This window comes from Plectropomus leopardus, chromosome 21 (genome assembly GCF_008729295.1).
Source record: "Plectropomus leopardus isolate mb chromosome 21, YSFRI_Pleo_2.0, whole genome shotgun sequence".
NCBI lineage: Eukaryota > Metazoa > Chordata > Actinopteri > Perciformes > Serranidae > Plectropomus > Plectropomus leopardus.
The window spans coordinates 6,316,312-6,330,106 of NC_056483.1; the positions used below are offsets into that span (position 1 = coordinate 6,316,312).

At 37.5% G+C, this 13,795-nt stretch overlaps 2 protein-coding genes across 2 annotated transcripts; both read right to left on the minus strand.

The window, feature by feature from the left end:
* Positions 1 to 227: 227 nt before the first annotated feature.
* LOC121960833 (mannose-specific lectin-like) lies at positions 228 to 5,369 on the minus strand. The gene is made up of 4 exons (XM_042510705.1): positions 5,354 to 5,369; positions 1,056 to 1,082; positions 727 to 820; positions 228 to 587 (listed from the first exon to the last, which is right to left on the minus strand). The coding sequence occupies exons 3-4, from the start codon at positions 814 to 816 to the stop codon at positions 327 to 329; spliced, it is 351 nt and encodes a 116-aa protein (XP_042366639.1). The 5' UTR covers positions 817 to 820; positions 1,056 to 1,082; positions 5,354 to 5,369; the 3' UTR covers positions 228 to 326.
* Positions 5,370 to 6,537: 1,168 nt separating this feature from the next.
* Positions 6,538 to 7,392, minus strand: LOC121960900 (mannose-specific lectin-like). Its single transcript, XM_042510790.1, has 3 exons — positions 7,363 to 7,392; positions 7,004 to 7,097; positions 6,538 to 6,878 (listed from the first exon to the last, which is right to left on the minus strand). Exons 2-3 carry the CDS (start codon positions 7,091 to 7,093, stop codon positions 6,618 to 6,620), a joined length of 351 nt encoding a protein of 116 aa, XP_042366724.1. The 5' UTR covers positions 7,094 to 7,097; positions 7,363 to 7,392; the 3' UTR covers positions 6,538 to 6,617.
* Positions 7,393 to 13,795: the final 6,403 nt, after the last annotated feature.

Below are 13,795 nucleotides of genomic sequence, written 5' to 3' on the forward strand. Positions count from 1 at the left end.
TATTTCACTATAATACCACTCATGTTTCAACACAGTTTCAATGTTTTAACCATTTAAGTTACCAAAAATGTGGCTACAATCACAGTGTTATCTATCCAATACCTATTTATTTATTTTATATTCTACCTATTTAAACATTTTCTGTTTTAAGTTAAAGAGTTGGACATTCACAAGGAGCTGAGATGCAAAACTTTTGATCACTACTAACAGAAGAAAAAACTCATTAATGCTTTAAAAAAAACTTTTATTTGATCCCAGATTGCACAGCAGGCATGGTTATGGGTAACTTAAGCTGAAGTCCAAACAGGACTTTCACATACATGTAATCACTTCATGCCATTGGATTTAGCAGAGCTCCAAATTTCTACACATTCTCTGTTCAACACCAGTTTGCCGTCGTTGGTCAGGTGAAGACGGCACATGTTGCAGTCAGATTTGGCGGAGTTGGTGTGCCACTTGGGTTCGTCACAGTTGTTGTACATGACCAGGTTGCAGTCAGCCTGCATGCAAAGGCGCATAACATCTGCTCCTTTAGTGTCTGACGCCCACACAGACTTCCAGCCATAGATGACAAAGTTACCATCCTCCTGCAGGCACAAAAAAGGCCATTTTATTGATATCTGAATGTGCATGTCCAAACACTTGCTCTCTTACTTTTGCATTTACTCTCATGCAGATCTGTTCGCATATATCATGCTTTCTGATAAAGGGTCTTGAGTTACTCACCTGGAAAACAGCCTTCCACTCCCCGTTGTTGGACATCAGGTAGTCTCCCTTACGGAGCTCATCATTTTTAGACAAGAAGTTCCTGCTCATGATTCTGCAAAAAAAAAAAAAAAGAAAATTTGTTTTATCTATTTAAACACTGAAAAATGCACTAGTGTTTAGTGAATTGGTTTGCCAATATAAATAGTAATAATTTATCCTTTTACATTAATTTTTACACACAATATGTCTTAAAAACCTTTAACTTCAATGACATCATCATGCATTATGCTACTCTTGCACAGAAATATATGAATTCAACTATCAGCATTAAAGTTAAAAATACTTACAGAGTTGAATATTCCGCCTCTGTCAGACTGCAAGCAGATGAAGAGATGTGGAGTGCAAGATGTGAAATTCACAGCATTTTATATGCCAAAGTTGGGGGTGGGGAGAGACGGAGGGACAAAGGGAGTGTCATACTCCTCTTTTCTAATCATGACTAAATGTTCCTGCGTGAATCCCCCTGTAACCATGCACGGTCTGGTTTCTTATAACATGTGCATGACCTTTAATGGGTGACACATTTGAGAGAGGGACTGTCACTAACGGCTGTGAAAGAGGGAGATACTGTATATGTTGAATAATGTAAGATGTTAATCAGTGATTGATTATCTACTGAAATGCACAAGAATGTGCTTCAGGAGCTTTATCTATCTGTAATATCGTAGAGTCACGTTCAGAATTTAAGAGAAGTGATGAACATGCATAAACTTGATCTGAAGCTATCATAATTACACACCTATAAGTTCACACCCCCTTGTTATTCTACATTACTGCCCAACGCAGAGCCTGGTTTCTGAAGTATCACGGTCTTACTGTATACTATGATATTTAGAAATCCTGATGGTATGACTTTCAATACCGTCAAAAATACAGGCATTCCTCTTTCTATTAAACCCACTGTATGTATAGCACACTACACGCCACTGGAGGTCAGTCTCTGGTCTCTACTGGTGGAACTGGGAGCTGAGCTGCTAGACATATATAAACATCATATTTTCACATCTAACTCAGTGAATTCAGGGTTTACTTCAGCCAAACCAGAGCTGGTTATTGTGCGAACTAACTATAGACTTACTGTCTTACTAACAAAATGAAAAGACCTGGAAAAAAATGCTTAAAAATTACAATTATTCTGTAAAATAATTTATATACATTTATGATAATCTGATATATATTCTCTGAAATATTTTTTAAAAATAATTTTCAAAATCTACTTATTTCTTGCAATTCAAAGGTTTAAATATTTGTAAAAGGGGTCTGAATGCAGGACAAGAAAATTGATGTTGTTCCAGGTTTCAGAGGGTTAAAAAGAAACTGTGGTGCATGGAACACCCTGTTGTGGTCCGCAGTGGCGCTGCCTTTTAATACAACGCTGCTGGATTAAATATGAAGAGGCTTTAGTGGCATGGGAAACACAGGTTTTCATTGCCAACGCAAGTGTGCATAAAAACAGAACTTTATGTACAACAAGGAAAGATCCACCTGAATATGGTTCAGTTACACGTTTCAACTGATTGCACCTCTAACACACCCACCAAACAAGATGAAACGAAGCCTGATGCACACAGAAAATATTTTCTTTAACCTGGAAAATGCAGCCAAACAATGCACACCATTTTCAGATTACATGTGTCCTAGGCAACTGCAAAGCAAATGAGTAGCAGATGTAAGTGGGAACAGATGGATGGATAGGTGGGGTAATCTGCTGTTGGGTAAAGGAGGAGGGCATCCGGTGGATGGATTGAAGATGAAGGGGCTTTGATTAAGTTAAAAAGAGCAAACTCAAATATAGGGTTGAGCCGTATAAAACAGAAACCGCTGTATGCTACCTACCCAGCACCAAACAACAAACTGACTTGCAAATAACTACCTGGTGTAAATAGTGGACCATTAGCAAAAAGATACACTAGGCAGCAAAGAAGACAGTCATCAAGTTGCCAGAAATATGACTCTAAAGAATGCTAATGTTGTGGCTTTGTGTCACCTGGTGATTTATGATTAAACAGCTGGATAATTTGAGACCGTGCCCATAAAAAAAACACTGCCAATATGCATGTGAGCTTTGCAGAAAGATGTAAATCTATTGTAAATCCAGTAAAAATATGTATTACCAAGGGCTGTGTTGTTTACGAACAGATGACACTCCAATATCGCATTTCTTCCAAATGCTATGCAAGCACAGACTTCAATGTGTGAAGTCAGCTCCTCTGTGTGCACCATTGCCTGGGCCCAGCTGCAAAATATCACCATTATACTATGCAACTGGGAGAACAGCTGAGACCAGAGGCTGAACCATAAAGGCAGCTCAACAGAGCCAGGCTCTCTTTGACTGAGCTGGCCCGACAAACCCTGCAGCCTCGGTCAGAGATGACAGGTACCATAAAGCTGGTTATGACCTGTGTCTGTTGACCCAGGCTTTCTGCTTCAAGCTACATCCGCATTCTCATAAAATGACTCAAATGGCACATGGAGCTTTAAAGAGTATTAAAGAAGTATAACAGTAAAAAGCTATACTGTTGTTTCAACTGAGGCGAGAGGAACGCTGGCAGAAAATAGCTAATTGTGTGAATGCACATTAATATATCCTATTTATTGTATCACTCTGTTGTTTCAAAGGTGACGACTGCAAATCCTGCAGCTCTGAAACTTTAAACTTGATTTAGCTGATTTAAACATTATTATGAAGAACTACATTTAGGTCTGACACTGTCCCATAACGAAAGAGACATGTAAACTGCATTAGTGTTTGGAGAAATCTAAGTGAAATTAATATTACTGATTGAATATTATCTTAAACACCACCAGACTAATCAATCAGCTGCTGACTTCAGCTAATCAGAGCCAAGCATATAAACAGTCCAAAGTGGTAATGCTATGGTATGATTTGTAGGAATTAAATTGCATTTCACATGTAAGATTAAAAAACTATACCAAACTGTTCATGTTTAATGCTACCTGTGATTTTACAGAGGTTTCTTGTCCAATCACTGTGGACAGGAACACTACAAACACATCCAATATTTCACTGAGACCAACAACAACTATGTGAGCAAAATAAAACAATACTTTTGCTCATATTTTCTGCATCAATGATAAACTCTACGTTCCCCCGTAAAAGAAAAAAAATAATGAAAAAGTGAGGAAATGCATACAGAAAGAGCTACTGTGAAGTTACCACGACAATCTAGCCAGGTTAAAAGAGAGTCACCATTGCCAGACAAAAAAACCCTGGCTTTAGACTCAACATATCTCGCTAAGGCACTAATCTCACCACGTAGTACCGTAGTCAGATTAAGAGCAAACTTTCACCTCCCTCTAACCTCAAAGAAATATCTGATGAAAATACACTCATCTTCTTCTCATCACAGTGCACAGATAAGTCTGATTCAGACAGAGTGGAGGCTAAAATGTTAAATGCAGTGTATGAAGAGTTTTGGTCTTCGGCAAGTCTACACACATCACATTTAATTATAATAATTCACATTTTGGCAGTGAATTCAGCATATTTTTAAGGTTAGCTACACCCCTGACATTTAGAGGCATTCATTTCCTCAACTACAGAGACAGAAGACTACAAGGCAAGACATGACAAACAATCCACCTAACAAAAGACAGAGCTGTTTTCTATCTCATTTGCCATGGTATTTGCTTTAAAATGCAAAGTCTATGAATGCAATGAAAACAGGATGGCATAAAGCAATGGATTAGGTTTTGTCAACACTGCAGATCTGCATGCATGTGTTTATTTTTAGTGATTTTGCCCCACGTGTTGATGTTTTGGGCTATTGTTGATGTTTGCAGTTTGTTTTTGCTTTTGATGTGCACTTTAGTATCCGCTCCATATCCTGTGTAAAAGTAAAATTTTAATTAAAAAAAAAAAACACAAAAATGTGCAATATCTAGAAACAGAAATATTTACAAATATATTTGTGGTACATAGCATGTTACAACAATTGTAATTAACAGGTAAGGATTTATAGCTCCTGTCTGGCGGAGTAATCCTACACTGTTAAAAGTCCCAGTGCTGCAGCTCATTGGATATCCAGCACTAATTGTTGTATTAAACGACCAATAAACTCACAGTTCACAACTCTTTTAAAAGTACAACTGATTTCCACCTTATGTAAAATACGGAAAGTTTAGTCCCACCGCGGTTCACGCGTGTAAATCGGCGTGTTTGAAGTATAGGTCGGTCTCGCGGAAGCACACATCTATCCAACACGATTTTTCCAACGGTTAGCTCGCTATCTTTTGCTCTCCAGCTTTGGGGGTTTAAATCACCAAACAGCCCTCCAAACCAAAATTTGACCTGTTGTATGACAGTGCAATATACATGCAAACATTTTAGGCGTACATATGTCGTAACAAGGAGCCTCTACATATACACACACCAAAAAAAATGGCGGCGCCGTTTCACTTTACTAAGGCTAAACTTGAACATGTAACTTCTTAATTAGCTTTACACATAGAAATAAAACACAAAAACATTATTTACACGGTCTAAACCAAGCTACGGTTGATTCTGGCTGCGCATTACGCTTGAAAACAAGGAAATATCATGCTAACTGACGTTTTAACTCACCAAATATCCAGCAACGCAGGCAGAAGGCGAAGATAGAAAAAAAGGGGGAAAATAACAAGTTGAATCCCTCAAACTTGAGTCTTACACTCCTTCTCTTCTCATTTTTTGGCAGCTTCTCTCTCATGCATCCTGTGACCTGTATTTTGTTGATGTTTTCCTCTCTAACCAGCTAGCGGCGCTACAGTTACACTGACGAGCTGTTACCTTTTTTTAGGAAAAAACGCGCAAGTCAGGATTTATGCTGCCTTCACGTGCTCACCGCAATATCGGGTTTACCGTATTTGCGAGTTACGAGCGCAGGAAATATGGGAGTTTCCAGGATAAACGAGTTGTCAAGTTGTGACGTTTGCGTGACGTTTCAGGGCAGCAGAAATGGTGGAAAGCGTAGAAACAATGTCAACAATTGATACTGAAAAATATATTTATTTAGTTATTTTGTCCATAGTAGCTATCATTTACTTTTAGTAGATGCACATTTCAGTATATGCACTTTAGCTGTAGCGAGCAAATGCTAAAATTAGGACATATTACACTCTTCCAGATTATTGAGGTTATCAAATCCATCATGCAGTTACCAATTTATCTTTCTTTATCAGTTTGGTGAACTTTTTTTTAATTTCGTGAACATTGCATTGATAAATAAAGCTGGTTACACAGAGGATAGTCTTGCATGGTATATATATATTTATTTGTTCATTTATTTATTTATTTTTTAACATGTGGCATAAAGACATGCTCAACTTTTAAGCAGTGTGACTGAGAGCCTGAACCTCAGACCTCCCCCAGTATGTTAGAAGGTGCTGCTGCTGAATTTAATTTAAAACAATTTGACAGATTGAATTATCCAACATAAAACTGTTTAAACACCTGCCCACGATTAAATTTTCTCTTATATTTTTATGCATCAGTAATAATACTCCTTATTCTAATAGAGGCCATCTATATAATACGCTTTCACTCATGTAATAGAGTATTTTCACATTGTTTTATTGTTACTTTTACTATGATGAAAAGATCTTCTTTCACCACTCAGGTTCACTTAGTTACCATGTTTTCACTGTTTCATCAAAACCTGTGGCTAAACACAGTGTATATATTCAATATGTTAGACTTTCACTCTGCTTTTAATATAGTTCGAGTTGTTGAAATGCAGAAACTTTAATCACAACAAAGAAAAAAACTCATTTATGGAAAAATGTCTTTTATTTGATGGTTTACTAGTAGCTCAAGCAGACTTCCAAACAAGACTTTCACCGATAATGACTCACTTCATGCCTTTGGATTTAGCAGAGCTCCAAATTTCTGCACATTCTCTGTTCAACACCAGTTTGCCGTCGTTGGTCAGGTGAAGACGACACATGTTGCAGTCAGATTTGGCGGAGTTGGTGTGCCACTTGGGTTCGTCACAGTTGTTGTACATGACCAGGTTGCAGTCAGCCTGCATGCACAGGCGCATAACATCTGCTCCTTTAGTGTCTGACTCCCACACAGGCTTCCAGCCATAGATGACAAAGTTACCATCCTCCTGCAGGCACAAAAAAAGGCCATTTATTGATATCTGAATGTGCATGTCCAAACACTTGTATTTACTTTCACACAGACATGCATCATGCATCCTGACTGAGTGCACAAATAGTCTGAGTGTCTCACCTGGAAAACAGCTTTCCACTCCCCGTTGTTGGACATCAGGTAGTCTCCTTTGCGGAGCTCATCATTTCTGGACAAGAAGTTCCTGCTCATGATTCTGCAACAGAAACAAAGTATGTGTTGTATCCATTTAAACACTAAAAATGCACTGAGAAAATGTTTCATGAGTTTGGTATTTCACTTTTTTTTTAACTAAACAGTAGTTGTATTTCACCTTATATTAGTTTTTCCAACAATAAACATAGTATAAACTTAATTTCCTCAGCTGAGATTTTACAGCAAATTGCAACCATGCATTAAACTTCTTTTTGCACAGACATGAAAAAAAATCTATCCTCAGTGTAAAAGTATAAAATACTTACAGGTTTGAATGTCTCACCCGAGTCAGATGCAAGCAGAGGAGGAGGAGAGGAGGACAAGATGTAAAATTCACTCCATTTATATACGCTTAAGCTATGGGAGGAGAGAGATGGAGGGACAGAGGGGGGTGAGCCATACCCCTCTTTTTCTAATGAGAACTGAATGTTCCAGAACTGCTTGAATCCCCCCGAAACAACGTGGCCCTGTAACCATGCAGTGTCCAGGTTCCTATGACATAAGCATGGTCTTTGGAGGGTGACATGCTTAACAAAGGGACTGTCACTGCAAGATGTGAAAGAGGGAGACAAATGTTACATATCTTTTTTGGTAATAATGAATAGACACCAGCACTTATGTGCAAAAGAAGGCAGTCCGAGAGCTTTACTCATCTGTGATAATCATTTTCATCACTCATGAGATGTGATAAACATGACTTAAAAGTGTCATATCTAAGGGTGAGATCATGAAGGATGCAGCTTAACAAATGCAACATTCTTTGAGGTAGTTTGCTAAATTGAAATCAGACCTCTGCTATTTAATTATCCTTTACATTGCATCCAACCAGGCAACAGCCCTATAGGCAGAAGTGTGATTATGTAACAGTGAGCTTTTTTTTTCCTCTTCTTTTTTACAAAGGGTCTTTATTGACTGACTCCACTTCCCACGCTCTGTGCATTCAGTAAAGTACAATATGTACCATGTCACATCCAAGTTCCTGTCCCGGCTGCACACTGCCGACACATGTGTTGCATTTTTATTATATATGTCCAGAAACTGAGAAACCAACCAAAGTAAAGACACGGGTCACTTTTTTAGACAGTGGTGGAGGAAAAACTCATATCTTTTACTGAAGTAAAAATTGACACAGTCTTAAAGTACTGTCACAAATAAAAGTCCTGAATTCAAAACGCGCTGCAAAATGTACTTAAAGTATCAAAAGTACCCTAAATAAGCCACCTTTAACAATAAAAGTTGTCAATATAGATATTGATGGACCTATATTACTTGGTGCTGGACTGACACTAAATTTTGCGGTATTGCCCTTTAGAGATGACAGTTTTGGTGGATTTTGTTTCTAATACCCTGACACCTATCAACCAATTGAAATCTGGAGCTGCATCACTTTTCTTGCGCTGCTTTCAGTCTTACACAAGCAGTGAACCCTTTGGACCCAGAGCGAAAACCTGGGGAAAAAGTCAGTGAGCACCTTGGTAAAAAATGTTCCACAAGTTGCAAGAAATTAGCAGCTTTAGAAAAGTATTAAAATAAAAAAAGCTGGGGTAAAATATTGGAAAAAAAGAAAAGTATATCTTAATTACACATTCAAAATTATGCTGCAGAATTATACTTTTGAAGCATCCTTTTAAACTTTTATTTTCTTTTTTATTTGTTTTGTTTTGTGTGTGTGATTTTTTTGTGTGCTAATTTTCAGTTGTTTTTATTTTTTTTTTAAACTTTTTACTAATTTCTTGCTAATTTTGTATCATCTCATCTTTTCATGCTTTTGAAAGAACGCACGCCAGTTTGCTCAGGCGTCAATGTGAAATATGAAAGGCATTCCCCTTTTATTTTGGCAATCTGTTGACTCACTGAGCTTTCGTGCTGCATTTCAAAGTCCAAACATTAAGAAAAATCCAAAACTGAATTATTTGTTTTGTAGATGTCTTGCCTTTCATTTTATTTTCTGTTGGCTTTGCTGAAAATAAAATCATTAATTTGCATTAATATGCGGCCTCCACACTTTAACTGATGATTTTTTTTCGGTGGTCGGTGGCTAAAAACTAACTAATTGAGGCTGCATTTTTTTTTAATGTTGCATAATTTTAGTTTGTAATGTGGGAGTTTCCACCCACAAACATCGCGATTTTCTCAATAGACTGCCATGTGTAAGAGGTCAAAAATATTTAATCATTGGTTAATCATTGACATCCCCATCACCAGCCCCCTACTATGGAGTGCACGTGTATGTTTTTTCTCACCTTTAATTTTTTTTCTTAAGTCCTCTGTATAAACTGTATATTAAATTGTTAAAACAGTAAATGAAGTCAAGCTTTGCGCCTTCAAATGAGTAATAGTTTGTCAAAGTTTGAAGATTCATTACAACATAACATACAAAAATTAAACAATAATCTGGCTGCTGCTTATTTAGATGCTAACAAACTGTTTTAAAGGAGCCACGTTGCCACAGCTGCCTCTATAGTGGAAAATAACTCACAGGCTCCCATTTCCTGCATCCAGCTGTCAAATACTGCACACGCAGACACTTCACATTAAAGTGGATGTTAATCATTATATTATCAAGTTGCAAAAGTAACTGCAGCCTCAACAAACTTATATTATATAATATTTTTTGAGTATTTGTGTGATTTTCAGGACTATTTTTTCATGGTTTATCATCAGTGTTTGCATGAACTGTCACATGCCTGCAAATGTTGAATGTGAGTCTGGATTTCTTTGAGGCAGATGTGAGCCTATAGAGCATCTGGATCTAAAGCAAATCAGCAAACGACAAGGATGAATGCCAACACATTCGTTTTTCTTTTCTTTTTGTTTTATTACATAAGGTTACATCTGGAATACAGTGACTCTCCGAGCACAGGAGAGAGTCATTTATCACAGCACAGAGGAGTTTAAAGTGAATCACCGGCAATATTGTAGGCAAATATAACAAACACACACTTAAAATGTCAAGATTTGATGCTTTTGTGTGTCCATATTATGAGTGAAGTCTGGATGAGAAATCCTCAGGAAATGATAGTGACGCTTTGCATGTCAAAGTTACCTCACTGTAGTAAAATAAGCATGCAATTATGTTATAGCATGTCATTTTGATATATTTTAGCCAGTAGTAGACACAGCCAGCAGCGTAGGAGCTCCACTGTTGTAAGTCATCTTTTTGCAGTGCTCCGTCCTGGTTGTCCTCATGTCCTGAAAAAGGACAAGAAACACATTAAAATGTCTGTTTAGGCATCATTTGTGTGCAGGAAGCAACATGAAGATGAAGGGTTTTGTTAGTTTAAAATTATTATTATTTTTTTTAAACTAACAAAATCCTCCTGCAGGTCACTGAAACAATTTAAAAGATTTAATAAAATAAAAAAATGACTAATCATATTTTAAAAATACTCATTTTCAGGTAGGCAGCACAGAACATGAATGTTACCTCTGTGAGTCTCGGTTTCTGGATACAGTGAACGTACGGTTTGGGGATCGACTCTATCTCGCCTGCTGCTGTTTTGTAGCAAACTGCGCAGTCCATCAGTGGCTGTAAAGTGATTTTTAAAAAGCATAAGAACGCTGCAAAAGTGAAATAAATGTGTCTCCATTTGAAATTCACTCACCCTGTCGTTCCTGAAGGGGCATCTCTGAGGGTCTGACTCAATCGTTCCTTTGGCACACCTGGTGGGTTTCAGGTAGAAGTGATGGTAAAGGTACGTCACTCCGAATCCAGACTGCAAGAGAACAGAGGGTCATTTTAATATCAGACACAAAGCAGCAATGTCAGGTCTGGGAACCTCCTTTATTGTTAATTAATTTTGTCACGTTAATGCAAATTTATGTTTGATTGCAAACTGATTAAAGATTTCTATGCAAATATTAAACCAAACAAAGGAAAAGTAGGTGAAATGATCAAACCTCAATCTTATTTTCTGCATAATATCATATTAAACACAGAATTTGGTGTAAAATAGAACTGCAGCAAAATAAAACAGTTCAATTTAGAGAAATAAAACGCTCCCGTCATCATCATTACGGCCACTAGAGGACTTTTGTACGGTGGCTGACAGGAGCAAATGCGCTACAATGGCCCTAAAACATTTCCACGAGGACGAACAGACTGCAGCTTACGAAATGATGCCCAGTCAAAAACAAGAAAAAGAAGTGCTGCAAAAAGTCAAATACATTAACAACAAACATGCTGAAAATAAACAAACAAGAATAAGAATGCAAAGTCAAAAACACGAAAACCCTGAAAACAAATGTAACAGAAAAAAGCTGCATATCAACACAACAGAAGCTCTCCTGGCCTCTAAAAGGAGCAAATGTAACAGATGATATGTTTCTTTTTCATGTTGCCTCTTTACTTCACTTTTCTTCCCACTTAGTAAACAAACTCTCTTTTAAACGGTCTCTCTGAATAAAAATCGCACTGTCCCACTTAGAGCTCCCCCTACAGGACTGGAGAACTTTTTATTGTGTTTGTCTTCATTTGATTGTTTATTTTTGAGTTTGCATTGTGTGTTTGCTGTAAATGTATTTGTTTGGGCTTTTTGAAGCACTTCTTTAAGTTAGCAGCTTCTCCGTTGTAGCATTTTCTGTATTTTTGTACGTGTTTGAATTGGCATCATTTCTGAAGCTGCAGCATGGGAGGGCCCGAGGATTCGAGCTTTTGTCATGTTTTCCCTTTGTGGCCACCGTACTTTGTCACTTGAACGTATACATTTTTTGAAATAGAGTTTCCCACACATTATCCAACAGCATGCGACCAATGATTCGAGCACACGGATCAATTTACAGTCTTTGATGTAAACAGCAAAATGAATCTACAGTCTTTACAGTCTGTTTGATAACCCCTCTGGAGGCTATGAAATACTGCAATAGTTAACTTCACAATCCCCTAAAATCATCATTAATTATCCAGTAGATGTGTAATCTTTATTCTCAGTTCACTTTCTATATGTGTTTGCTGTTTTTTTGCCTTTAAGGATAAATTGAATACATAAATAAAAAACATCAGCAGTTTATTGATATATATGTGATAAAATGTACATTTTAAAGCAGTTGCCTCTCCCTGTGTTAAACAGTCGGCACAGATGCCTCACATATTTGATAGTAAATTGCTTACACAAGAAAAATTGCTCAACATTTTATGACTGAGTCATTAAATCCTTTTAATTCGAGGCGTCATAGTTCAGTGGAAAGTCATGATGCCTGGTTTTGATTCTTGACAGTTCCTGTTTTGGATAGCGACACATTTTTGTATTAAGTGCTTTATAACTGATAATTTTGTGGGAGCTGAGCAGTAAAAAAATATTTGTCATATTTCAGCAGCTGAAACAACTAAATATGAAAAAAATCACACTCGTTAATGTCAGAGTACGAGGTTGGTGGATGGTGGGACTGGATATCTTTGTCTGTACATTGAGCCTAACACACTCGCACAGACACGCCTGCTCTTTTGGAAAAGCCAAAAAACAATCTGAAGATTCACACTTGACTTGAAGCAGCTGTGCAAACAAGTATGAGCCAGAATTTTCCTGGAAGCACAGCGCGCCAAAACCTGCACGCAGATCCGACAAAGTAAAAGAAACTAAAACAAGGAGGATTCAGATGCAGAACTTAAGTCAATTTTCTCACTTTTTAAGATTATATTACATGTTTTGCTGTTTAAATTTAAATTAATATTTTAATTCCTTTCTGTGGACCTTCAGGAAAACATTTATTTAAATTCTGCTGTTTTCACCAGTGTTGGAGAAGATAGTTCCTTTGCCACACTGTAAAAAATACTCTGTTAAAAGTGAAGTAAGTAAAAAAACAAAGAAAAAAAAAGATCACCTAAATGTTTATTGAAATAATTGCCAAACCCAATTCAGAAAAACTAGAAAAAAAAACTTTTTATTTTTATTTTATTTGTTTTGCATTTCATGCAACAATCTTAACTTGTTAAGTAACTAAAGCTGTCATATAAATGTAGTTAATGAAAAAGTACAATATTTTCCTCTGAAATGTGGTGGAGTTAGTAGCAAGAAAATAAAATACTCAAGTAAAGTACAAGTACCTGAAATTTGTACTTAAATACAGTGCTTGAGTAAATGTACTTAGTTACATTAAACCACTGATTATCACTCCCTCATAAAGTTGACGCTGCATTAAATGTTCAGACACTTTAGCAGAGACGTAAATTCTTCAGGATCTGGTTATGAAATCATGACCTCTGGTTTACCTCGATGTCTGACTTCTCCAGACTTCTCAAGAAGCGAAAATGGTGGTGCACCCCGACGTGTGTGTTAAGTTGCTCCATCGCCAGATCCACTCCCTTCTTGTAATTATCAGCCAGCCCATCGTATGAGTCCTGGGCCTCGGCGGAGTACAGAACAGCTCCAGCACAAACCAGCAACAGCAACCCAGCAGCCATCTTCCCCCGAATGTGTGAGGACAGCAGCTCGGCTCAGAGGGTGAAAACTCCCTCCTCTCTGTGCGGGATCAATACACACAGAAAAAAACAAGTCCTATTATGGCTGTATGAGCAACAAGTGAAACTAAACACACTGACCATCAACAGGCCTGCTGCACTGATTGTTGGCTTTATATCTCCAAGTTCCTGTCACTCCCCCAAAGGCTGCATAGATTAAAACTTGTCTCAACAAAACACATTCTCAGTGGGGAGTTTACGCAGGAGACGCTGTCTGCCAAAAGTGGAGTTACACTCATATG